Below are 27,808 nucleotides of genomic sequence, written 5' to 3'. Positions count from 1 at the left end.
GACTTTTGTCCAACAAGGAAACTAGTTCATGCTGCTATTCAAAATTGCATCCTGTGTATGGAGGGCGAAATAATGCAAGACTGCTCACCCTCAGCAATACATTCTGGTACCTCCTTACCGAGACGGCAGTACAGTGACTGTGTGCAGTGACTGAAGACCCGAGGTCACTCTCTGTGCAGCAGAGAAAGATATCCAAGGCAGCAGGTACGGTGTGCTCAGGGCTCGAGTGCCTGCATTTGAGGTAGGAAATTTCTGAAGGACGTAGAAGAAATGGTTAAGAGTGTCTCTCTCGGGGGAAGAAGGGAAAAGAAGGGATGTGACTGTTGACTTTGTGCCACAGGCTGGCAAACTGCAGAGAGATCCCACCGTGCACCTGTTCTGTGACCACTGTTTCATGGCACATGGCCCTGCCTGTGTGTCTGCCTGTCACCCCAGCTGCTGTCCCTCTCCGCAGGCAGAGCTGAGTTTTGACAGCCACTGGGTGGCCCGCCAAGCCAGGAGTATTTATTATTTGACCCTTTGGGGGAAGAAGTTTGACAACCTCTGTTTGACCCCGCTTTGTACTACTTAATTTAAGACAAGAGTATACAGTACTTGCATTATTATTGCCTACGGTTATCAGTTGGGTTGTGGGCGCCCGGGACTCCTGCCTCCACTGTGTCCTCTCTCCCCAGCTCGAGTCTGTAAAATTCATCTCCCCAAACTCAGCGGCTGCGAACAGGCGTCCCGAGTGGGTTATCTGGGCGGCTCGTCCGGCCTCTTGCATACCAAGGGCCATCTGCTGACCTTGGCTGGGCTCTTGCGTGTGTGGACTTGGCGGGGACAACAGGGCTGCCCTCCATGTGGCCCTGTTCTCCTGCTGGGTGGGTCGGGCTGTGCACAAAGTGGTGGCAATACTGTCACAGGGAACAGGGCTCTTGAAAACTAGGACCACACACCACTCCACTAGAAGCTGCTCCCAGGACAGGGCTCAGGTGAGGGAGCAGGTGAGGCTTAAAAGACTGATGGCCGGACACTGAGGGCAGAACAGCCAGCGATTCCCAGCCCTTCCCGCATCTTCGCCCTCTGCCCCGGGGAAGGGCAGGTCCTTTCCACCTCCCTCCTTCTGGGCTGAGTGTGTCACTTGTTCTTGGCCACAGGATGCAACAGACCGAGGTGTCAGTCTGAAGGCCAGGCCTCCAGGGCCCAGCATTAGCACAAAAGAGGTGCCTTTGGTCCCCTGGGGGGAGGCTGGAGGGGAGCTGTATTGGTGGCCCAGCGCTGGTGTGACCAACTGCTGCAAACTTAGTGCATAAAACAGAAACACCTTCCCCTGCAGTTCTGGAGGCTGGACGTGTGAGATCAAGGTCAGCAGGGCTGGGCTCCCTTTGAAGGCTCTGGTGGAAGCCATGTCCCTTTGCCTTTTCCAGCGACTGGTGTCCGCTGGAGATCCCTGGCATCCCTTGGCTCGTGAGCGCATCTCTGCTTCTGTAGCCTGTGGGGCTCTTCTCCTCCGATCTCTGCCTCTTCTTATAAGGATACCAGGGATTAGATTTAGGACCAGCCTGATCTCACACAGCTTCATCTTAACTTGCATCTTAATTACATCTGCAAAGACTCTATTTCCAAATAAGGGAATGGGGGACAGGTGCTGGGTTTAGGACCTGAACATGTCTTTTTTTTTTTTTTCCGGGGTGGGGACACAGTCCAACTCCTCACAGGAGGGAAGGAAGATCAGTGTTATAGGAAGCGGTTTGACTTTATGTCATAATCGGGGCTGGAGAGGAAAGCCAGCAATGACTAATTCCTGTTGGGTGAAGAGCCGCCTTGAGGAAAAGGTGATACTGAGGTTCTCGACTTGAGAAGCTGGGGGGTGGTGGCCCATTTACAGCAGTCTCTTGATGTGGCCCAAAATCGGTCGACTGCACCCCCCCCCCAAATGACTGGCCACCGCTTGATCTCGTCTGTGTCCACACTCACCAACCTGCTCCCCACCTGCAGAACCTCATGGCTCCAAGTGTCTCCCCGGCCACGTCCCTGCAGCTGTGACCTACTGGCGAGATCTTTGATCACTCACTCTCCTGTGGATTTTCCCCTTTGCACCCGGGCTGAGGTCCCCATGGCTGGGGGTGATGGGGCTCCTTCCTCCCCTGGCCCCTCATCTGAGGTCTCTCCCTGTGTGCTCACTTGTCTCCGGCCACCCTGGCCTCTGTGACGTTCCTGGGCCACGCCAAGCTTTGTCTCAGCCCAAGGCCTCTGCACGCACAGCTCCCTCGGCCCAGAAGGCTCACCTGCCTGACTGGCACCAGGCCGGCTGTCGATCAGCATTCAGGTCAGGGAGGATCTTCCCGGTTTCCTGGTTTAAACGGAGCCTCCGGACTCCCTGAGTGCCCTGTGGGTCTCCTTCTGAGCTTCTGCCAAGCGACAGCTCTTCAGCAGGTGTGCTTGGTACCAGTTTCCCCACTCATCTGAGTGACAGGAGGCGGGCGCTGCGTTGATCCTCAGTGCCTGGGACGGTGCCTAGCGGGCGGCAGGTGCTCTTTGAATGAGTGAGTCAGAACCTGGCTGAGCAGATGGGGACGGCTGGTCTTAGCGAATGATGCTCAAACACAGAAAAGCTGCACTCAACCACAGGGCGTGCTGGGAGGCCAGGTGGAATGTCTGCGCCCCACAATTCCAGAAGCCTTCTCAGCGTTCCCTGCACTTGTGAGCTGTTTCCGAGGGTTTGGATCCTTATTTGAGATGTGTTTCCCAGGGTGGCTTCATCTCCACCCTCAGAGACTCTGCCCAAGTCCAGGCTCCTGCCTGACTTTGTGTCCATCCAAGCGCCTGCTGGTCCTTCCTGCTCAGCCCTCCCCAGGTGATCCTTCTAGAATGCAGATCTGACTGCCGCCCTCTGCCCCTCAGATCCTCTCACAGTGTTTTATTGACTGTGGCATAAAATCTAAGCTTCGGATCTCCGAGATCTGCCTGGATGGAGATTTCTCTAGGCTTTGCTCTTGCTCTTGCCTTTCTTAGGCTTTTTCAGTGTCCACAGTGCAGCCTCGTTGAGGACTTCCCTCCTCTCCCCCGGCTAGTTCCGGAGGAGAACTTTGGCACATCCTTCAAAGCCACCCTGGACTCAGGCTCCTCCTGCAAGCTCCTTCCTCTCTGGAGCGCTCCCTGCTCCCTCTGCTACGTCTGCAAGTGCAAGACGTGTTCATTGCTGTACGTGCCTCACCATATATTGAAATTCATTTGATTTCACGGCAATGTACCTTGTTAGAGAGGCGGACTGTACCTGGCGGAGTGAACTGTCCCAGTTTACCCAGACCCAAGGGGTTTCCCAGGACGTGGGACTTTCAGCCTGGGCAGTTCCAGGCAAACCAGGACGGTTGGGCACCCTGCTAGGGTAAGAACATGGAGTGGAAAGCCAGGGTGTCCAGGGTTCGAATTCTGACTCTGCCACTTATTCACTGTGTGATCCTGGGCAAGTGACTTGATGTCTCTGAGCTTCGGTTTCCCTTTCTGTAAAATGGGGATGATAATAACACCTCATGCCAGGGCTGTGAGAATTTAATAAGTTAATATGTTAACGGTGTCAAATATCTCAATAAGAGCTGTACCGACTGTTATTCTCAGTATCTTGGCCCACAAATACTGCTTTTGGTTTGGATCTGAGGAGTTCCCCAAAGCTCCCAAGATAATGCAGGGATACTCAGAGTCGAACAGTCGGATTATAAGAGCTGTAACCTCACCGGCCCGTCTGAGTTTGAGTGGACTGGGAGGTGACTGTGGGCAGTGACCAAGGCTGGAGGAGTCGGGGGGGAGTGGCTCGAGCAGAGCAGCTGTCCTGCCCCTCCCCCTTCCGCCACGATGTCTGCCCCACGTTGGGCTCAGAGCAGGACTCAGCCAAACAAGGACCGAACCTCTGGAACCATGAGCCCCAAGTAAACTTTTCCTCCTCTAAGTTGTTCTGGTCTGGTATTTTGGTCACAGGGACCCAAGACTGGGGGGCCCACCAGCTCAGCCCCTCAGCCCTTCTTCCCATCCTGTCTTATTTCAGACTGCTCCGCTGGGCAGAGGCCACCTAATGGGCTTGCCTGCCGCCTTGTCTCACCCACCACGACGTGAGCTCTCCCCAGGCAGAAACCTGGGCTGAGCAGAAGCTGCGCCTGACACGTGGTCGACGCTCAATAACACTGGGCTAGTAAATGAATGAAGCCTCCTGATTATAACAGCTGCAATTTATCAGGCGGCTACTACATGCCAGGATTGGTGGCCAAGCCCTTTAGACACGTCCTCTGGTGCAGTCCAGCCTGGGTCACCCACTGCCTTACAGCCCAGGAAGCTGGTTCTCACCCGGCACAGGTACCTGTCCACAGTAGCCCAGCTCACAATGTTGGGGCTTGGTCTGGGGCCCTGGTCCTGCCTTTCACAATCCCCTGCTCTCTACAGCCTCGCTCCCAGGACTCTCTTCCTGCCCCAGCCCCAAGGGCACTGGAGAGGGAACCTTCCCGATTCCTGATTCAGATTCCCGGGGCTGGTGCAGGAAGCTCTGCCCTGGGGTGAGGCGGCCGTGGGGAGGGGTGCCCAGAGCCTGGCTGCGTCCCAGGCCCTGGAACCCCGGATTTGCATGCTGCCTGCGCCTCCGCTGCCTGCTGTCACGTAGCGCTGGGCCGCTGGGCGCAGGTGCTCGGCACCAGACACTCTTTCAGGAAGAAAATGCAATTAGGGCTGTGCCCTTGCAGGCTCCCTCTCCATTCCTGCCTTGGGAGCAGGATCAAAGGCGGCAGGCAGGGTTGTGCGCTGGGCCTGTGCGTGTGGACGTGTGGGCATCCATGTACCCCCGTTAACCCCTGCGGGCCTGGGGCAGCCCTCTCTCAGGGCAGCACTGGGCAAAGGAAAGTAATGCTTTTTGTTCCTGCTGGTGACTGTGCTCCCCTCCTTGCGTAATGATAGCTACAATCCGTCTGTCCTTCCTTCCTTCCTTGGTACCAGGGATTGAACTCAGGGGCGCTTAACCACTGAGCCACATCCCAGCCCTTCTTTCTATTTTATTTGAGGCAGGGCCTCACTGAGCTGCATAGGGCCTCGCTTTTGCTGAGGCTGGCTTTGAACTTGCGATCCTCCTGCCTCAGCCTCCCGAGCTGCTGGGATTAAAGGCATGTGCCAGCGCACCAGGCTGATAGCTACAATCCTTAAGGACTCACTCTGAGCCAGGCACCATGTTGAGCACTCCATATGTATGATCTCAGTTATAATCATAACCACTGTGTGCAGTTAGCATTACCGTCGATCCGTGTTGCAGATGAGAACGCGGGCTTGGAGAGACTAAGTCCACCCACCTGGTGAGTGTTCAAGACAGCAGTGAGACCCAGGTGGGTCAGGCTTCACTTGGGCCATCTTTTCTAGTAGGCTCAAAAACGCTTTTGTATTTATTTATGTGTTTGGTACTGGGTATTGAACCCAGGGATGCTTTATCCCTGAGCTACATCCCCAGTCCTTTTTATTGCATTTGTATTTTGAGGCAGGGTCTCGCTAAGTTGCTTCAGGCTTCCCTAAGTTGCTGCGGCTGGCCACGAACTTGCAATCCTCCTGCCTTAGTTTCCAGAGTCGCTGGGATTAGAGGCATGCGCCACCCTGCCTGCCTTGCGTTTTCACTTATAAGCAGACTGAAAAGCTGTCTCTTTGATTTGATATCCATGAGGAGATTTTTCTGTGCATTACATTTTATTTTTGATAGATGTCACTGCTTGGTAACTCTTTCATAGTCACCAGTATATTAGCCAGGCCAGGCAAAGTTATGCTGTGGTAACAAACATCACCAGTAGTTGCTTAGCATAAGTTTCTTTCTTTCTGATTTACAATTCACTGTAGGTTTGGGCGATTGTCCTCCATGCATTGGATTAGCCTTGACTGTTTCAACACCTGCTTTGCCAGAAAGGGAATAGAAATAAATGCTCACTTAGTGGCTTTTCAATGCCTCATTCCCAAAAGTGGTTATATGCTACTTATGGTCACATTTCATGGGCCAAAGAATGTCGGCTAGCCATACCTCACCCTAAGGGTGAATATGACAGAAAAAAACTTCCAAACTCTTGGGTATCCCCCAGTTCTCTCTTATTTTTCTCTTTTCATTTTTTGTAGCTGATCAACAGTTCTCAAACGCCCACCAGACCCCCTCAACCTTCTGAGTGTCACATTGTTAGACACAATCCTAGGTGGGGCAGATCCTAGGCTTTGGGGATATAGGACCTGGCTGAGGGTCTTGAATCCACCATCGTCTTTATTGGCTGGATGATCCTAAGTAGGAGGTTTGACCTCTCTGAGCTTCAGTTATCTCATTTATAAACTAGGATTGACAAGAGCCCGCCTTGAGGGATAGCGAGTACTGCATGGGATGACCGACGTAGAGGTTGAGTAATGTGTCTCAGTGACACAGTGACATTAGTAGCAGCAGCAGTTATCACCATTAGTATACAGCCAGGGCGTACAGGAGGTGCTCCAGAGTGCTGGCCTCAAGAGTCATTTTGACATCCATGTCTAAATTACATTGGGTTGTTTATGAGCGCGCACCGTCTCCCAGTTGTTCTTGTATTCTGTTTATTCGGAAGGTATCCATTGAGAGGCCTCCTCATATAATGCACTGTCTTGACAGTGGGATGAATATTGTGGAAGAATTTAAATTGGATGGAGACTACAGGCTTTTTCTCACCCCACCCCTCTTTGGTCTGTCTGTCTGTCTGACTCAAAGTTCATGCCCGTCAGACATTTAACAGATTTTCACTGAGGACCCACTGCGCGCCAGGACATGGGGATAGAGGAGCAAACAAAGCAAGGATCGCTCACGCCCAACGTGAAGCAGCAATTTTTACTTAGGAACCGGGCTAGGGGGGCTCTGTCCTTAAGTTCTGAGTGGGTCTCGCCCCCCACCCCCTGTCTCCAGACGCCCCCGCCCCGCTACCTGTGATGTCTGACGCTCACGTCACCTTCGCTTTCGCTCTTGGACTTGAATCCTGGCATTCCCTGACACTTGTCCACGATTCCACGATTTTTCTTTTGAAATGATTCACTTTAAATTCACTGTAGAAGAAAAAAAAAGTGAATAATATTTTTATCCTGTATTTATATCATGAATGAAAACCCAAAGATCACTGGCTATCACTGGATGGTCGTCACGAAGGAAATAGGAGACCAGCCCGGGATGTTCTGCTCTGAGCCTCTCGCCTGCTGCTGGAAGGCTGGAGTGGGATTTGTCACCTGGGGAGGTGGCCCGCCTTAGCGAGGTTTTGTAGACACACCGCACCCCAGGGAGGTTTTCTACGTGACAAGATCAGAAAGGTAGAGAGACAGTAGAGAAGGGCCCATGACCTGGCTAGTTGGGGTGATGTTACTCATTGTCACGTCTGGGCACCGCGTAAGGCCAGTTTCCCCCCCCCCCAGTGGCAGTCACCCTTTATTTTGGGAAATTTCAGTGAGTCTAGGGTCCACGGTCCTTCCTAGTCAGGATTCTTCATTTTTCCTTTTTCCCCTGCAGTGCTGGGCCCTGTGCGTGCTGGGCAAGTGCTCTACCCCTGGACCTCACCCCCAGCCACCAGGACGCTTGTCCACTCAGAGGACACGGGATCTCACTGCCACCTGGTGAGGCCGATGGTATTTTCATTCCTAAATGGAGCTAGCGGAGGCTCCGCGTGCCTGGTCCTGGCCTGTGTCCTTCCTGCTCTCTGGCCCAGGGTTCATGGAGGGAAGTTCCGACCTCCCCTGTGGCCGTTCTTCCTGATTTCTCTGGTCCTCTCCGCGCGTGGTCTCAGCAGCCATCCAACCCAGCCTCTCCCCGTCCCTTCCCTGAGTGCACGGGGCCTCTGGCCTGTTCCCCAGAGCTCCTGTCCTCTGGTTTCTCAGGATCTCAGCTCCATCACATCCCCCCGGCGTTTCCAACTTTTTGCCTACACCGAAGCCTCCCCACCTATAGTTATTAGTGTACATAAAATTTCTTTCCCATAAATGTACAATTTATTGGGCAATAAATAAAACTCCAAGGAACCAAGAGTATTTTGGCAAAATATCCCCTACACTTTTTTCGCTGGAGGGCTATTACCTCCTGTATGTGGATGGATCATTCAGTCTGCTGGAGTAGGGGTCAGAGACTGTGGCACGGGACCCACATCTGCCAGAGTAGCAGAGTAGTGGCCACAGAGGCCACCCGGCCTGCAGTGCCAACATATTTACCATGTGACCCTCGGCAGGAAAGCTGCTAACCCCTGTGCCTGAGAAGAACTGTCGGTGTATTTCATGGTAAAGAATGGATAATGGGAAGCTTTGAATTTGTCACAGGTCTGGAGCTACCACCTCAACAGAAATGTGGCCAGAGGCCACAACCAGCCTTGCTTAAGGGTTCAGGGTCTGGATTGCTTACTGCAAGTGGCAATTCTACTCTTACTTCTTTTTTGTTGTTGGGGGGGGGACAGGGGATTGAATTCAGGGGCACTCGACCACTGAGCCACATCCCCAGTCCTATTTTGTATTTTATTTAGAGACAGGGTCTCACGGAGTTGCTGAGCACCTTGCCATTGCTGAGGCTGGCTTTGAACTCGAGATCCTCCTGCCTCAGCCTCCTGAGCTGCTAGGATTTTAGGAGTGCACCACCACTCCCAGCTTCAACTCTTACTTTTATGCCTGTGCAAAGGAGCTTGGTGAACTTGTCTTATTGGAGCCGTTCATTTTTTTATTTTATTTTATTTTTTTCTGTTGAGGAGCAAAATGTAGGTGATGAGGTCCATATTTCACAAGAGCATGCGACCTGGTGATGTCGGCATGGCCGGGAGGAGTGGGATCAGGTGAAAACACTTGGGAATTCTACACATCTCCTGAGGCCCCGGGAAACGCAGGGATGCCATCTGTCCTCAGCGTAGCTCATCTGTCCCTTCTATGAAACACATTTGTCTACTCATGACTTCTTCTTGGAAGAACATAGGCCCCGAGGCCACAATTTGGTCATCACATTCTGGATGCTGTACTTAGGCAGCAGGAGATGAGACCATATCTCAAGCTGTTGGAACTAGAATGTTCCTGTGTCCGAGTTTTGGATGAATCCCCAAAGCTGAGAGCAGCTGGGGCCACGGGTTCCTGCAGTGGTGGGTTAGACTGTGTGGGACTTGGACGGGCCTCCAGTGAGTCTGAGGTCCAAGGTCCTTTTCCTGTGGGGCTGGGGTTGGAACCAGGGCCTTGTGCATGCTAGACAAGTGCTCTACCCCTGGACCACACCCTCAGTCTTCAGGACGTTTGGATAGTCAGAGGATTCTGGGTTTTCCAGCTTTGGCCCATTACCAGCGTCTAGACCATGGGACAGAAGGCTAGAGGTTCATTTGGAAATTGAAGAGAGAGTGGAGGGCAATAACCCAAAGAGTAGACGTGTCTCTAGAAGTGTGTGTGTGTGTGTGTGTGTGTGTGCGTGGGGGGGGAACTTAAAGATACCTGCTCACAAGGTTGAAACTCGAAGAATAGAGTCGCTGTTGCCTGTTGCACATCTAGAAACTCAAAGCCAAGGTGAGGACCGGAAGCAGACTGTGAGACAAGCCCCTTGGAAGCAGTCTGCAGTCCTCGAGTCTCACAGGGCAGGGAGCTTGCTCTGAGTCATGATGAAAGGGTACCACGCAGGAGGGCCACTGGAGAGAGACCATCCCGGGGAAGAGGGCACTGCCAGGAACCCAAGGACAAATGAGTGGGAAGAGTTTGTTCTATGGGGTAACAGAAAAAGAAGTCTGCGGTCAATCCCTGTTCCTTCCTACCTTCAGTACCAAGTCATCGGGAATCTGCTGTCGCTATGGAATCACCTTTAAAATATTTTAGTATAAGTAGAATCACATCGTTAAGGTTTTGGATCTGGTCTCTTCTACTTAGCATAATGTTTTTGAGGTCTGTCCTTGTCACAGCATAATGTTGGCATTTTGTTCCTTTTGATTGTTGAGTAGTATTCCATGCCTGGGTGGACACTGGTCAGGGGCACTTCTTGAACGTTCTTTAGATGTTCTGATGGGCAACACGGGGTGAGAGATATCGAATCAAACCCCCATTCTGAGTAAGAAACTTTGAGACCCCCAAGTACACATGTTCACTTTCTCGTGGTTTTATAACCACCACCACCACCACCACCACCACACCCCAGGTCAACAGACCCCCCCCAGCCTCACCCCTCCACGTACCCCGGGGCCCCGTTCTTCACCCTTCCTTTCTGATGAGCGTCTTGGCCAGGTGTCTCCGCTAAGAGAATTCCTTATTTAGCAAATTTGTTAAATACGCGATTTTACCCCTATAAAATCAGACAGTACACAGGTATTTGAAAATGATGAGTGAGATCTACAGGCACTGATAGCTAAGATATCTACATTACATTTTAAAGTGAAAAAAACCCAGCAAGTACAACATATTTCCATCTTGTCTTAAAGGGAAAATGCCTGGTGTGGTGTGTGTGTGTGTGTGTGTCCACAAATATGTGTGTACAAGTGTAGGTGTGTGTGTGTTTACACATGGGGGGAGGTGTCTAAAAGAGATACTCCAAACGCTAACATGGGAGAATAAAATACACTGGGGATTGTGCACTGTCTAAGTCATAAACATCTGATGTAACTAATGTGTTTTCAGTGATCATGAATCCATTTCCTTATCAAAAATAATATTTCTAATTTACAAAATGAAACGAAAGGGCTTTCTTCTAGATGATTTATGAATAAGTACAGAAACAAGGATTCTAGATCCTGGAATGAGTTTTCTTTTTCTGTATTTTTCCTCACATATTTATCATTTCCCTGTAGTGAAATATTCAAAAATCCTTTCTCCTACCTGTTTTGAAATATAAATACATGAATTGCCACTGACTGTCGTCACCGTAGAACAGCAGGATGCACTCTTTCTATTGAGCGGTAACCTTCATCAGCTCTTCCCAAACTCTCCCTGTTTCCTACTCCCTTCAGGCTCTGGTGCCCACTCTTTTCCTCTCACTTTATGAGTTAGGCTTTTTGTGTCTTGCTTTGTTTTTAAGATTCCACATGTGAGTGAGATCATATGGTACTTGTCTTTCTGTGCCTGGCTTATTTCACCTAACAGAGTTCTCTTGGTCCAGTCGTGTAGTTGCTAATGATGGAATTTCATCTTTTTTATGGCCGAGTAGTATTCCGCTGTGGGTATATGCCACATTTTCTTTACCCTCTCATCCATGGATGGATGCTCACGTTGATTTCATATCTCGGTTGATTTTGTATTTTATGTCACAAATAAAGCCACAAAAAGCAGGGGAGCAAGAATTTCACTTTATCAGAAATTCTACAACAAGAAGTTCATGAATTTATATATATCTTTGATATACTGATTTCAGTTCTTTGGGTATATGCCTGGTTCATTGGTATTTCTCATTTTATGAATAGTCTTCCTAGCATTTGTACCATTTACAAGGGTTTTAAAAATCTTTTCTTTACCTTTCTGATTTCTAACCACTCTGCATATTGAGGGCATCAATTCTCGATATTCCATTTATGTGTGCATGTTTCACATTGGTTTGTTTGTGTAAGCATATAGACGATGGAGTCTTTTACCATAAAGAAGTTTGAACTTTTCCACGGTTAAATCTGTTAGTTCTTTCATTCCTTCTCTTCTCTCTGGTTGTAAGAATCATATTAAGAAAAGCTACCCACATTATAGATTATAAAAAAATACCCCAGCCCTTCCCGGTATTTTGGACATTTTTCTTCTTTATGCTTTAATCAGTTTATCATGGATTCACAATCTGTTTTGCTCATGCACTAAATTTCTTGCATGAATCCATCTAGAGCCAACACCCTCATTTGTCGGATGAGGAAACTCAAGAGAGGAGGATTGGTGACCACTAAGGCAGTCAATGGCAAGGGCACAACTCGAACTTGGTTTTCCCTCCCTGCCCAGGGCTCTTTGCAATCCCCCTCCACCATGGTCTGATGTAGGTGGTTTGTCCCCTCTAATCCCTAGGACGTGTATTAACGGCTGACCCAGTGCTCCTCAGCTGGGATGCCACAGAGCACTTCTCAGGTTTTCTCCCAAACTTCAGCCGAAGGGTCCGATTCTATTCCAGCTGCTGTTGAAGTTACACATTATAAAGCGAGTGACAGATGAGGAGGGCCGAGGGTGTGATGTGGGTGGGGACAACTTTCTGGAAGGCAGAAGTAACAAGTGTGGAGTAGACAAAGCAAGAGCCGTGGATGCCGTCAGGAGTCACTTTATCAGAAATTCTACAACAAGAAGCTGGTGAAGTGCATTGCTCATCTTGAAGCCCTCCAAATCAGCGAAGTTTTCCTACGTTCTGAAGACAACACGTCTTTAAGAAGAACTCGGCAAGCTCAGAGCTGAGTCACGCAGATCAACTGAGAAAAACCTTAAAAACATCATTGATTTCTGACTCTAGCCATTGTCTCCCGAGTTGGGTAATTATCTGAACAAATCTTTGAAAGGCATTTTGAACAATCAGGCAAAGGTGCTCAGTGTCCATAATGCAGCACTGAAATGTTAAACCCATTAGTTTGAGCAGCATTGTTATTTTCATCCAGGAAACTATTAGTAGCTCAGTCAACAATGCCTAGTCTATCACGATGCGGGGAACAGGCAGACATTTAGAACCTGCTCATCATCCTTGTAGGAGAATCTAGTATTTCTGATCGGAATTCTCTGTGGACCAAAGGGACTAAGATCTTCCCTTGATGGACACTGGGTTTGCAAATTAGCAAGGAAGGTGACATTGGGTACAACAAGAATCGCCTTTGGAAAGCCCCTTGCAACAGTAATACAAGAACACGGCAGGTAGCCAAGGTCTTCCCGGGCCCTGGAGCCAGGATAAAGTTGGAGACCAGTCCAAGCAGTGGACTTGAGTTCACATGAAAATCCCCGCAGAGGAATTAGATCCCACCTGGAGGATGGTGATGCTCGTGCTCCGGGAGGTGCATGGGAAAATCAGGACCCAACCCATTGTTGGTTGCTGGGTCTCATTTCAGATTCGCTCCTAGGTGCAGAATATGGAGGATTATTCTCTCTCTATTATCATCTTCTTCCTCCTCCTCCTCTTCTTTCTTTCTCTCTCTCATTTCACTCTTTTTTCTTTGACTCCATTAAATATATATTTGTTGAAATCGACTAACCCAGAAGTCCTAAGGAATCTACCCTGAGAGTCTGTAGGGTGGCCCAGGCAGGCCAGAGAATATTTTTAGTAAAGCTATAGCTTGTGCTGGAAGGCCCAAGAAGGATGAGTTCAGTAAGTGTGGATGCCTTTGGAGAAAGGGTGGGACCTGATGCTTTGAGCTGCAATTGTATTGCAATTACTATTGATTTCTTTCATTCGTAGATGGACACGATACCTTTATTTTATTTATCTTTAGGGGGTGCTGAGACTCGAACCCAGGGTCTCACACATGCGAGGCTCTACCCCTGAGCCCCAGCCCCACTACTGACTTCTAAAGGCTTGGTTTGATTCTGTTCACCCTCAAGCGTGTCCCTGAAAGTCTTGATATTTGAAAGTGGTCTGTAAACAAACAACCCACAACCAACCAATAAGCAATCACAGCAACAAAGACCTGAAGAATCTGCCCAGCGTTTACTTTGATTAATTTTAAATTATCTAAATTGAATCATGCCCCGCCCCCTTAACCACTGCCTGTCCTCTTTATCTTACTGCAGAAGGGGAGATAAAAGAAATAGGTTACCAACAATGAAACCATCCGTGGGCGGTGGAGATGCCATGGATGATTGGAGTATATTTGGAAAGAGGCACAAGCGTTATCACAGTATTTGGAGGAAAAAAAATGCTAAAGGAAATGGCAGAGTTATCGAAATTGTTTGGGTTACAGAAGCAAGTTCCAAGGGGACTCGGACATGGAGCGTAACGAATGCTTTTTCTTCTGCAGATGAGGGAGAAGCAGATTGGTGCGAAGGGTGGAGATTGTTGGAATTTGGTTCCAAGCCCCTCTTCTGTTTTCCCTCTCGAGACCACTCATGGCTGACACCATGGCCAAGTTTTCAAGGGGATTTGGCAGTAAGTGGGCAAAAAGAAGTTTTGGGGGCACCCACACTGTCTCTGAAGGGACATTCAGTGCTGGGATGGCTCTGCCTTGCACACCTTGAGGACGCGCCGTTGGGTTGGGTGCTCCTCTCTAGCTTGACATTTCTGTTAAACCAGATCAAGGTGCAATAGGTAAACAAGACTGTGCTGCAGGTCTGGAATGGTGGCAGGAAATCAGCAAAGAGAACTTTCAGGAGATGGTCCAACTTCAACCGGATCCATGGCCTTAAGCTTCACCTTGTGCGTCTCTTCCCCGGGAGAACCAATATGGACCCCTGGAAGACCCAGGTCAGGACGGACAGGAGCCGAGCCCCTCCCCTGCCTTCCCAGAGCCATCTCCTGCCTCTCTGTCCCACAGCCTGCCTCTCTCTTAGCTGCTGCAATGGATGACCTCAGTCTTTGGGGAAGACCCTGTCCTTTCCTCTCACGGTTGTGGCCTTTCGCCTGCACATCTTGCTGGGACAGCCGTGTCACCATACATCATTGTGCCCCAGATAATCAGATGCGCTAAGAGGCACACACACAAAGCAACAGGAAGTCATTTTCTTAGAGCTTCTTAGAAATCGGATATTTATAAAATTAATTTGTAATAACAAGAAGCCCTTGTCCCCAGCTGAGGAATAGGCGTATGCTCCCTCTCAGAGCCTTGGAGACGTACTTGACATAGCGGAGACAGGTGACCTGTATCAACACTCACCCGCCAACAGGACTATTTCCGTTTTTATCCTCACCGGAGCCAAGTGATAGCAACCTTAACGAGAGGGCAGGTGGCCTGCATGTCACTGCCATCTCTTCATTCTGGATGCTCAAGTTTCACTCCAGGGACCAGCAGAGGGTGAAAACCAAGAGAAGGAAATGGGGTGCGTCAGGGAGCCCCGTTTCACGGTGCTGACATCAGATAGGGGGTGACGGGTGGCCTGCCTCTTGCTCCCAAATCCTCCACGCTGTGTCTCTTTCAGGGTCTGTCCCTGGACAACGGCAGTGGATGGTATACTTTCTCGGGACAGGGTACTGCTGACCTCTTCTTTCCTGGGAGTGGCCTCGTCAGCTCAGAGTGGATGATTATTCAGAGAAGTACTGGAATACCCCAGCCCCCTCCTCATCCTCATTACCAGGTCAGGAATAGTAGAAATAAGAATTTAAAAAAATCAATAAATTTTAAACAAGATAATCAATACATTTATTAATAATGAATAAGAAATAATTATATGGTTAATGAATACATTCATTCATAATAATAAAAATAGAACTCATTAATACATTGATTAATAATTTCCAGGCACAAACTATTATAAATCATCCCTCCCACTCCCTCTTGAAGTCAGTATTACTGTTATTCTCACTTTACAGAGTGACACAATGGAGATTCAGACACTGGGAGTGACTTTCCAATGTCCCCTAGCTGGGAAGAGGGGAGGCAGGATTTGAACCTGAGTCGGCAGGACCCATACCCTGTACATGCTTGAGCCTGCTGTCTCCAGGGGTCCCAATGCTTCAGGTGTCTGATTTGGGTACCATCTTTGTTCACTCCTAAAAGTGCTATTTAGTGTCATTATTTTAATCAAAGTTGCTTAAAATTATTATTTTTAGAGAACTGTGTGAACGCTGGGAGAGAGTTTGCCGAGACTGAGGGTCTTGGTCCCTGAAGGCAGAATATGTCTCTGGAGGTACCCAACAGCCCCACCCTACTTTGAGGATGATGAGGAACTGGGAGAATCAAGGGGATCTTTTCCCCAAGTATCTTAATAGTCCAGCACCCTGACCGAATGCCTCCTTGCGGGGTGGTGAAATTCCTCGGGCCCAGGCCACGAGGAGGAGCAGAGGGGGACCATGTTGTATTCCTCGATGTTCCATCTTGGCCCGTTGTGGAAACCTGATCCTTCCTCCAGAAGTATATTCTCCATCCTCCTCTTCCACCCACCCCCAGTGGAGAAGAAAGGCCTTGACTGATATGTGGACTTGGGAGAAGGAACGCATTGTGTGTGACCCGGCTCCTTCCCTCTCTGATTCTCACGCCATCCTGACTGGGAGCCATTCCTGGGCTCTTACTGCACAGGAGCCCTAGCTGCATTTGGTCCCCACCTGGTATCCAGAGGATGGTCTGAGGTCCATCCCTGTCTTCACCATCCGAGGTCAACCCGGGAGGCCGAGAGCCGCCACAGTTGGGATAACCGTTTTCCACGCAGTTCTAGATCTGGGAGTTGGCCCCTGGCTCTAGATAGCTGAGTGGGAGGGAAGTCCTCTGGCCTTCGGTCCGACTGAGGTCCTCCAACCCGTCCTTCCAGTGGTAGAACTTGTCTTTGGTCTCCACCAGTCCTTGTCTTGAATCTGTTTCTCAATTTGTTCCAAATCCAGAGCGAGGGATGGATGAGTAGGATTCATCAGCTCCCTGGAGCTGACAGGGACAAGGGCACACGCTGAAATCCCAACCAACCATGGATCAGTGAAGAGCCCAAATGACAGATTCCTGGGGAGAACTGTTTTGTGATTTCCAAGTTCTTACAGCTGCCCATGTGCTGGTAGGTAGGCAGGTGGCCATTACTCTGGGCTGTTTCAGAATCACCCAGGTGTGTTTTTGGACTTGTGCTCATTCCTGGAGATTCTTATTTAAAGCTATGGACTGCCGGGTCTTGATGTAGGTTTGAGAAAACTCCAGATGGGTATAAAGTAGAGCAAAGCCTGAGAATCATTAAATTGAACAAGCGGAAGAAGGCTTATTTCATATTCCAGAGTTTTCTAAGGCACAATGCTTGTAGCTTGGGGGAAGGGGTTTGTGCGTGAGTAGGTTTAGCTAGCACAAGCGTTGACTTTGTAATGTTGAAGTGTATTGTGAACAACTCTCCCTTTCTAATTTGCTGTCAATCCTTTTGACTGGGTAAAGGGGGAAAAATATCTCAGTATGTAGTATTGGGCCTTTGATGCCCAACTCCTGTTTTATTAACAAGAGAGACTAGATATCAAGTGCAGATAATAGTACCTGTTGAGATTCTCAACCATCTGTGGTCATCTGGTTTAATAACGTGTATTTATGTATGATAGATGATACTAGTTTTCCATTTATGGTGGTGAGATAAAGTTTTCTTTAAAGAGAGCAGTGGTTTTCCACCTCCATGACGTGTGAGAATCATTTGAGGAGTTTGAAGATCATTGACGTCTGGATTTCATCCGGGGGTTTGGGATTTTCCAAAGCTCCCTAAGGGTGACAACCGCTGGTTAAAAGGCATGAGTGCATGGCTTCTCAAACTCACGTGCTTTTGAATCACCCAGGGATCTTGCTGACTTGCAGTTTCTGCAGCAGGGGGGTTCCCCAAAAAGACTAGACCCAGAACCACCTCATGACCCAGCTGGACCACTCCTTGGTATTTATCCCAAAGAATTGAAGTGAGCGTGCATTTATGTGCTTCACGCACAACCTTGTTTATAGCAGCACAGTTCATAACAGCCAAGGTGTGGAGCCAGCCTCGCCGTCTGTCAACAGATGAATGGATAAAGAAAATGCGGTGTGTGTGCAGGATGGGATTTTATTCAGCCATAAAGATGAACAAAAAGGTCATTTGAAGGAAAATGCATGGTATTTAAGAGTGTCGAGTTTAGCAGAATAAGCCAACTCAGAAAGTCAAGGGTCATACGTTTTCTCTCAAATGTGGAAGATGGAGAGAAAAAGTGTGTGTGTGTGTGTGTGTGTGTGTGTCTGTCTGTCTGTCTGTGTCTCTGGAGGGAGGCATTGTGTAAATTCATGGAAAGGACGTACTGGGGAATGAAATTGATCAACTTATGTGCATGTACAAATAAATATGTAACAAGCCCCAGTATAATATATAATCATAATACACCAAAAAATCACTAAAAAATTAAGAAATGCAGATTCTGGTTCATCATGGGGTTGGGACTCCACATTTCTCACCAGCTTCCATGTAATGCCGCTGCCAGGTGGATTGTGTTCTGAGGAGCAAGGCCCTGGTGGAGCTTGACTCTTCAAGAAATCCCACCCTGCATGTTTCCATAAGGTAAATAAAGCAGCACCAGGTCCATTTTTTAATATGGGGACAGAAGGGATAGTGCAAATCTGTATCTTTATATATATAAAATATTCTTAAATAAGTTGTCACTCTCTATCAAGTACAAGACATGGCCAAATGGGTTCAGGATCTAGGGCAGGAGCAGAGACAGCAGCTGTTTTAAAGGGCGGTGCCTAGGCTGGAGGAAGACCACGAGTTAAAACCTTTGCATGAAAGTGTTTGAATAATGGTGACATTGACAGTATCACGGTGGGTTGTGCAGGAGAGATTTTAAGAAGTATCTGCCCTTTTATGTCTTCCCCACCAGCAGAGTCTTTATTATTTCATCCACAACCTGGTGGGACGGGTATTCTGCCGGATTTCATCACACACAAAATTGGGTCATGAAATAAAACCATGAAGCATTAGGCCCTGATGACTTCTGACTCCTCATTAGTGGAATTAGAAGACGACGTTCGCCTAAATACCAACCCGGGATGATGGAAATGCTAATGGGATCAAGGCTGCTCCTGGAGGAAGGAGAGGATGGGGGTCAGCCCAGGCCTGCCACGGTGTCCCGCCAAAGTGGCTCTTGGAATAGGACAGGCCTGGGCCTAAATACCAGCTCATAAATTATTCCCCGTGATGTGGGGGAGCATTTGAGTTGATCCCTGTGAGGCTGACTTTTCCCACCTGGGCAGTGGCGGTCACAGCGCTCCCCTTTGAGGGATGTCCAGTGTCTTTCCTCCAGATTCTTCACCAGGGCCCACAAAGCTGACCATGAGGTGACTCCTGTCCCCTCTCCCTGGCCTTGTTCCACGTATTCTCCCGGATCACACCACAGTGCCAAGGATGCCCTTTGTTCCGTGGGCACTTGAGGTTATTCCCAGCTCAGGGCTTTGGTACCTTCTGGTCCCCTTATCTGGAATGTTCTCTCTCTCTCTCTCTCTCTGATTCCAGTTCTTTCATTTATATATTTTTACGTGGCGCTGAGGATGGAACCCAGTGCCTCCCACATGCTGGGCGAGCGCCCTGCCCCTGAGCCCCAGCCCGGCCCTCTCTATTGTCACCTTCTCCCTTTGACTGGTTTATCTGATGTCCATCTGCCTGACCCTGGGTGCTTCCCGGTTATTTCCTTCCAGCACTTATCTTTTCCTGAAGTTACCTTGTTCCCTCGTGTATCGTCCTCCCACGAGCAGTAACAGCCACAAGGGCAGAGGCCTCATCTGTCTTTGCTAAATAATTACGATGCCTAGAATAGCTCTCAACACATAGTATATTTTAATAAATATCAGTCAAGTAAATAGATGACTGTAGGCGTTGGTTGTTCAGCGAGTGCCTGCGTCTCCAGACCCTCTTTGTCTCCATCCCGAAACCCGTGCAGGTTGACAGTCTGCTCACGGGAGATGCTAAGGATTAATGGGAGAAATTTCTAACTGTGAAGGTTTAAGGCGAGCTCTTGGGGGTGCATGATCTATTCTGTGTTTCGGGGGAATGTGCAGGAAGATCACTGGAAAGAGTTTAGGTTGTGTGACCTTGGACAAGGGGGTCTTTTGGATATCAGTGTTCTTTTCTTTTTTTAATCTTTTTTTTTTGGTACTGGGGCTTGAACCCAGGGGCACTCAACCACTGAGACCCATCCCCAGCCCTATTTTGTATTTTATTTAGAGACAGGGTCTCCCTGAGTTGCTTAGGGCCTCACCTTTGCTGAGGCTGGCTTTGAACTCATGATCCTCCTGCCTCAGCCTCCCGAACTGCTGGGATGACAGGCGTGTGCCACTGTGCCTGGCTCTTTTTTAATCTTTGAGTGAAATAATTTCTGAGAGCCTCTCTGGCTCTCTAAGGACTCAGTGGTAGTAAAATAAAAATCCGACCTTTGCTGGCTCTTCTAAGTTGTGCCCTGTCTCATTTCTCCCCGGGCCTGCTCCTCGCTGTTTTGTGCTGTGAGGTCTGGCCACTGGCCTGCTTCCCATGGACTCTCTCCTGCTGGTTCTGTTTGAACTTGGGCGTTGGGGGCACCAGGTGTATCAGGGGGAAGGAAAGGAGAGGTTGGGGCGTCCCTACACCTCCCTCTCCAGCATCGTTTCTTTGTGGATACTGGGGACTGACCCCAGAGGCACTTTCCCCCTGAGCCACATCCTTATCCCTTTTTATTTATTTTCTCATTTTTGAGACAGGGTCTCTCTGAGTTGTTTAGGGCCTCACAGTGTTGCTACGGCTGGCCTTGAACTTGTGACCCTCCTGCCCTCAGCCTCACATTTCTGACCACGGTATGGAACTGCCTTGCTGGAAGGCCCTTCTTCCAAGATTTCCGCTCCTCACTGAGCTCCGGTGACACTCTTCCCTTGGGTGGCCCCATAAGTCCAAGGGAAGTGAGGTTTCCCGTTGTTTCTAGGTCCCCGGTGTTCCAAACAGCTCTCGTGGGTCTCTTCCTCCTGCTCAGGCTATGGCCAACAGTCTTTTGGTTAAAGTCTTCTCGTTGAAAGCACCTGCTTTGGTTTCTGCGAAGTCTCTGATACAGAATCCGTTCTGAAATAGCTCTAGGGACGCGACCTGTAGGGGCTGCCCCTGGAGGTGTGGAGTTAACAGATGTCCTTATGAATATTTCTTCTCTGGCTTTAATCCAGAGCCTTTAACTGCAGTTAAAGCCCTGTCTCCAGTGGAGGGACATATTTTGTTACTGGTACCAAAGCTCCCCAGGCATGGTGAGCCCACAGGCAGAGAGCTAGCTGATGGGGACGTACCCTCTTCCCTGTAGCCCTGTTTGCTTCTTTTTCACTAGAAAGCTTTTTATTTTCTTCTTCTTCTTCTTCTTTTTTTTTTCTTGGCATGACAATGACACATTCTCCCAATAAACCCAGGAAATTCACAGTATCTTTTCCTCCCAGTGGATGTGAGCCTTGCCCCCCACCTGCCCGGCTGTGTCTGGCAGGTCCTTGGATTAATTGCACACACTCCAAAGAGGCTGGACCATTCTGTTTAGCCACGTGCATTAATAAGAGGATCATTACTTAGCAGTTCAACCTCCATCAACTCACTCGTCTTCTCCCTGAGGCCGTGAGTGCTCATGAGGACCCCGTGGGCACGCACGCTCGGCAGCTCTTAGTGGGGACCCTCCCAGCAGGCTCTTTGCTTTTCCGTACTTCTCCCCAACTTATAAGTCACTTTCGTTCTCTGAGTTGATGCAAAGATGGAATGTGACAACAGTTGGTGGGTGGCTGTCAGAATTGATGGTGGCTTGTGTGGGAAAATGCATAGCGATTTTGAGAGCTGATAGAATCAATTAAAAAAAAAAAAAAAGCTCTACCTTACAGGGAAAGGTCAAGCCGAGTGTTTTAATTATGACGCTGTTAAAATATATCTCATGCTTGGATGACCTAGGTTTGAAGAGTTGCAAAATCCCCAACTCCATAAAGGGCGTAAAAATAATGTGATCTTTTGGAGGATGACTCAGAATTCTGCAGAGAAGTCAATGAGGTAGGTTGGAAAGGGGAGGGTTGAGTGATCTGGGAGCCAGTTTGGACAAAACCTCTTTCACCTCTGAGCCTAGCATCTTCACCCGTGAAATGATGTACAGTCGGAGGCTTTTGAAAGTTCTGCTACTAAGAAGCACCCCAGGAGGTACTTACTGGAATTATGATTAGCCCCATTTTATGGAGAGGAAATGAAGACTCAAGAGAGATTGAGAATGTTGCCCAAGGTCACAAAGCCTGCAAAGCGCAGCCTGTAATAACTGACTCCACATCTTGGGTGTCTGACAAAGAGAGCATCTATCTGCCTTGCAGGCAACTGAGAAAACAATTGGGCACCGTTTTCTAGATGCTGGATTAGAGATTTTCAAGGACTGGTTCAAGGCTATCTGTCTAGTAATGGTGGAGCTCGGACGTGAACCCATGACTGTCTGCCACCAAAGTCCAAGGTCTCAGTCATTATGCTAGGTTTCCGGTCACGATGGCAGCCATCACTGTCTCACAGACAGGATGTGATCAGAGAGAATTTAGATTCATCCTCGATGAGCAGCCTAATTCAGGATTACAGGAAGCAGAGCTCAGTGGTTTTGGATTCTGAGATACATCTGACTAACCAGGAGGCTGGCAGGACTCTGGCTTTATCCTAGCACCCAGGACAATGTCCAAGTAAGGACATTAAGTTCGAATCAGCATCCTGCAACTAGGAGGACAGTATAGTAAGTGAGATAAGCCCCGGACAGAAAGGCAGATATCCCATGATCTCATGTATGTGTAGAGTCTAAAATAGCCAAATTCATAGAAGTAGAGGGCAGGATGGTGGCTCTCAGAGGCTGGGGGAGTTGGGAGCAAGGGCCCAGGGAAGGTTTCAGTTAGATAAGAGGAATATGTTTCGCGACCTACAGCACCGCAGGGGGATCACGGTCCTTAATGACGTATTGGATACTTCAAAATAACTGACAGTAGATTTCAAATGTCTCACCACACACACTCAAAAATGCTATGCAAGTAAGTGATGGATATGTTAATTAGCTCAATTTAATCATTCCACATTGAATACATATATCAAAACGTCACATCGTACCCCATATATGTATACAATTATGATTTGTCAATTAAAAATCATAGTAATAAAAATCAACATTCTGCAGTTGCTCAAACATGTATGCAAATGCCAAATACCAAGTGCGCGCACCATATTAGAATTTAGTATAATACAAACAAGTCCAAACACAATATATTATCTAATTAAGAAAATATGAACATTTACTATTTTTCTATGGCAAACCTTCTGTTCCATTCTTTGAGCTGGAAGAGCCAACATTAGAGTCTCTTACTTGCTTCGGAGAGTCTCCCTGGGTTGGACTGATAGGCACCAACTGTGCAAAACCGTCTTTCCCGACCGCAGGGAATTTGCAGAGTAAAAGTTCATGCCTTCCCATGGTCTGTCTTTTATGATTTGTCGGTCGTCACCCTCATTTCCTTTCCCAGGAGACATTTCTGTCTTTGAATCATTCACTAAAAAAGACACAGCACGGACGTGTGCAGCCTCATAGCAGCGTCCAACCGAGGACCCAGGTCATTCAGCTGGGGAGATGCGAGCAACAGTCTTTGAAAGAGGCACCACAGAATCCCAGGCCAAGGCGACTGCTCCAGGGCCTCCAGCCACAGCTGTTTACCTGACAGCCTCAAGACTCAAGGCTTCGTTTCCAAAACGGCATGAAAGAAAAGGCTTCCATACTTTCAAAGTAAAAAAAAAAATCATTTTCATTACTGTCCATAATGATTCCTAGAAATCATAATAAATGAAAAGCCCTTCGAGGATCTGAAATACATTCTAGGAGTTCTGCATCAACCTAACCCGTTGGGCCTGTTAAGCAGGAGACAGCCACTCACCGGCGTGCGTTTGAGAATCAGGTCTTTGAAAACATTACTTAGCAAAATAGAAAAATCTCGTCCAAAAGAAGAGATCCCAGAACCACTAGGCAGAACCACCACTGTCGAGACAGCTCATAAATAAGTGTCTGAGGAAAGCCTTCTCAACGCACACCCGGTTTTTAAAACATCCACGATCAATTTTTAGGTACAATTAAAAACACGGACCAGAGAGCATGGAGATTCACAGATGTATTTCCCATCTTACATACGTCCTCGGAAAGGAATCGTTCCATCTTTGTAGATATTGCACTTTGACTCATTCACATGTAGCTCAAACTGGCATATTTTTAGAGCTTTATGTTTTAAAAATAAATAAATAAATAAATAAATATTTATATCTATGTATATATATTCAATATAGGTAGCCTTTGGTCAATGTTCATTCATAAGGGGGTGCGGTGGAGCTGCATCGTATGCACATTTAATGAACATGTATTCAACTACACATGCTTGGCAAAGAAATGCAGCTGGAGGGACATGGGGGGCTCTGCTCACCCCCTCTCCATTCCAGGAGATGTGCCTCGGGGAGCGAGTGAGAAGGGAGAGAGGAGTCTGCTTGTCTTCTTGAAACCTCTATGAGTGGGACTGTCTTGCCGCACCAGAGGGTCCTAAAGTTCTCAGACACATTGGAACCAAACAACAGGGGACCTAAACACGAGCCAACTCTGTTTTGTCTTCAACCAAAGAACCAGCAACCTGTTCCCATGCTGGAGAAGAACTTAGCTGTCTTAGGTTTGGAAAGGGATGGCGTATGGTCTCCAATGTGGCTCTTTCCCAAGGACTTCGCCCAGGTAACTGGGTGTTCTGGGTTTTTGTCCTTAGAGTCTATCCCCAGGGCCTGGTGAGACTCCACTGCTATGACTTAAAACAAGCGGGAGATAGAATCATTAGGGACCGATAGGACCCCAAATTATATTTAGTTAGTTTTGAGGGCCTTGGCTGAAGTTTGGGGCCTCTCTACACCACTCATTTTTTTTTGCAGACTCCCTTAAAAAGAGACGGTCTTCCAATTTAGGGACAACATGCAGTAAAAATCCAGCCTAAAGATCCTAGTGTTCCAGATGGACTCACTGCTTTTTGTTTGGTCACCAAAAATATCATGTGATTCCCAAACCATTTTGGAAGATTTCTCCCAGAATAGGGGTGAACTCAAATACTGGAGATCTGTGAGAGAAGGTTTAAAAAATGCAAAATGAGAGGAACTTCAGCTCAGATTTCCCTCCTAAAACACATCCCAGGGCACAGAGGGGTCTAGTGGAATCAAGTATATATACGTGCGCACGAGTAAGTGTGTGCACACAGTGATCCTTCTCAGAGAAGCTTCTGTTGGTTGCATTCTAGAAGTGTTCTTGCCTTGGACAGGCAAGGGGAGAGTAAAGAAATAAATCCATACTGCATCATTTTGCAAAGAATCTGGATTAAATGGCTTTACTGAGAACAGGTGTCACCCTTTTGAGCCACATGTTTTTAAAGGACAGACAAGCAGCTAGTGCCAGCACCTGTCCACATCAACTGTGTCTGCCACGGTGGCCTGGGGATGGGACCTGAGGATGGCTCCTTTCGTACCTGGGGAGCTACCGTTCCTGACCCTGGAATATTACATTCAGTTAGGAACTTCATCAAATCAAACAACCTGGTGAGGGGTTCAGCGAGCAAGCGGGCAGGGCTGGTGACTCTACAAGCGGAGGCCCCTCTAGGGAGCCATGTGGCACCACAACAAGAAGCGATTGGGAGTAAAGGGACCATTCACAGCCGACATAGGGATGGATTGGAACAATGGCAAGAGTGGGCTCATTTTTTTTGTATTTCTGGGCTCAAGAATTTCCTCCTTCCTCCCCACACACCAGGCAGGGTCTTCGTTTTGGAGGAAACAGATAAAACCTATACATTATGGCAGATAGAAAACTGAACCTTAGACCCCAGGTCTAAGGGGCATAGTTACATTGGTTTGGAGCCTCCCCGCGGGGGGCTCTGGACAAAGTTCGGAAGGGATTCAATGTTCCCCTGTCCCCCATGGTATCATCTGCAGCCGGGGTGCCAGGGCTTCTTCAAGACCACAACCCTCTCTAGGACAAAGGGCACCTTGGAAAAAACTCTCAAATCAGTCAGCATGGGTAGCCTTCTGGGCATGGCCCAGGGGAGCGATGGATGACCTCCGCTCTCGGAAGGAGAGCTTAGACGTGGCCACGTGCTACCATGGCTCGGGGTGTCACACAAATGAGTGGTTCCCAGTGATGGTGGATGGTCCCTGTGCTAAATCACAGACTATTTCTCTACTGTGGTCCTCACTGGTCACAGGATGATGGCACAACTTCCAACAGCATCTCCAAACGGGTAGGAACTTTTGCTGTCGACGTGATTTTATTTTTGTGGAAATGAGTGCACACAGAAAAACGAGATTCATGCTTTCCTTTCTTCTTCTCTTCCGTCTCTCTCTCATCTGCCACCCTGAGAGTTCCTCAGTCTATGGAGACAGGAAATCAGGTTAGCACTCTTAAGGAGACCTGTTCAGCCAGAGGATGGGATGCCCTCCCATGGGGAATGGATCACACAGAGGCACTCTGTGCCAACCCAGGGGGGTGTCAAGGGGAGACTTTTATAGGTTTTCCGTTTTTGTCGTACTGGTATACCAGCATCTTGATACAGTGGGAGTTGGCCGGCGAGATCCAGGGACTACTTGTTATGGAAAAGTTATGGTTGGTGTAGAACTGCACAGGCTGCTTCTGGCACTTGAAGAAGGCCTTGAGCGTGGCGGCCGCCATGGTTCGGAACCGCTTGCTGATGAAGCAGTAAAGGAAGAAGTTGATGGCCGTGTTCAGGAGGGCCAGCATGTTGGCCACGTCGGACATGATGTGCACCAGCCAGAGGTTCTGGATGGGCGTCCCGTAGAGGTGGTAGAGGATCACGATGATGCGGGGTGCCCAGAGCGTGGCGAAGATGGAGGTGATGGTGAACAAGATGGCGGTGGTCTTCCCAGTGGAGTAGCCACGGAGGCGAAAGTTACTCTTCCTCCTGAGCTTGTACACGATGATGGAGTTCAAGATGAAGAAGATGGAGCAGGGCACCAGGTACACGGTGAAGCAGTGTACCCACACCAGGACGTGGTGCACGGAGGTGCTGATGTAGTCCTCGGTCCAGATGTTGGGCCACCAGTAGTAGGGGATGCTGGTCAGGAAGCAGGTGACATAAACGCTGACAATGACCTTCCGGGTGCGGGCCGGGTAGGAGACGGTGTGGTATTTGAGCGGGTGGCAGACGGCGATGTACCTGTCGATGGTCAAGGGAACCGTGATCCAGATGGAGGTGTGGATGGAGGTGAACTCCAGGACTTCGATGATCTTGTCGGGGACCTGAGGCATCTGCATGTGCAGGATGAAGTCTTCCAACAGGAAGTCGACAAACACGATGAAGAAGAGGACCAGGATGTCGGCCGCGGCCAGCGCCAAGAGATAGTTGTAGGAGGACTTCTGCCGCCTGGCCACTAGCTGCGAGAGGATGATCACCGTCAAGATGTTTGCTGTGGATAAAAAAGAGAGTCTGGTTGATCTTTGAGGCACAGATGATTTTGCTGGGTACCAGGGAAGCCCTGGGCATGACGTTTGTCGGGATGGAGGTCCAAGGACTGAACAACCTCTGCGTGACAAATTGCACCTACTGTGAACATCTGGATGCTATTTTGTGTTCTTTGGGGGGGACCAGGGATTGAACTCAGGGGCACTGAACCACTGAGCCCCACCCCCAGCCCTATTTGGTATTTTATTTAGAGACAGAGTCTCACTGAGGTGCTTAGGGTCTCACTTTAGCTGAGGCTGGCTTTGAACTTGCCATCCTCCTGCCTCAGCCTCCTGAGCTGCCGGGATTACAGGCGTGCGTTGCCACGCCCGGCCTGGATGATATTTTAGAGTTAGTTTATTCTTCACACAACCATGAGACGAGGTGTGGCCATTATTCTAATCTGGAAGTGGAGCTTGGGCTCCCAGAGCCAAGTGTCATGTAGTTGTCAGTCACAGTGACAGGAACCAAACCCAGATCTCTAAGCCCCAACGCTCTGCTCTTTCTTTTCTCTAACTGCACGGAGAATCTGGGGGTCTTTTCCCTGCTCTCTGTGTTCAGGTGGCAGCCCGGGTTCCAGGAGTTCATGAGACCCTCTTTAGAGCTTAGATTTTGGTTCTTTTCCTCTTTAAGTGGATTTAGAATGAAAGGAGAAGGGATGGTCATGACGTTCAGATCCATTTAAAAATGAATTATTTAAAAATAAATTAGCCAGGCAGTGTAAGCCCAGCTACTTGGAAGGCTGAGGCAGGAGGATCAAAAGTTCAAGGCCAGCCTGGGCAACTTAGACCTGTCTCCAAATAAAACATAAGAAGGGT

The 27,808-nt window shown here is 48.7% G+C and overlaps 1 protein-coding gene across 1 annotated transcript; it reads right to left on the bottom strand.

The window, feature by feature from the left end:
* Positions 1–22,578: 22,578 nt before the first annotated feature.
* On the bottom strand, positions 22,579–26,952 carry Gpr139 (G protein-coupled receptor 139). The gene has a single exon (XM_046421726.2). The coding sequence runs from the start codon at positions 26,801–26,803 to the stop codon at positions 26,021–26,023; it is 783 nt and encodes a 260-aa protein (XP_046277682.2). The 5' UTR covers positions 26,804–26,952; the 3' UTR covers positions 22,579–26,020.
* Between the last annotated feature and the right edge of the window lie 856 nt (positions 26,953–27,808).

The sequence above is a fragment of the Marmota monax genome, unplaced genomic scaffold (genome assembly GCF_021218885.2).
Source record: "Marmota monax isolate L192 unplaced genomic scaffold, Marmota_monax_Labrador192_F-V1.1 WCK01_AAM20220418_F8-fsc00035, whole genome shotgun sequence".
Lineage (NCBI taxonomy): Eukaryota > Metazoa > Chordata > Mammalia > Rodentia > Sciuridae > Marmota > Marmota monax.
Note: the sequence above shows the minus strand (reverse complement) of the source record. Positions and strands in the feature narration are given on the sequence as shown.

Excerpts from the sequence above, each read along its gene's own strand:
- Gpr139 (XM_046421726.2), bottom strand. The coding sequence starts at position 26,803 with ATGCAGATGCCTCAGGTCCCCGACAAGATCATCGAAGTCCTGGAGTTC.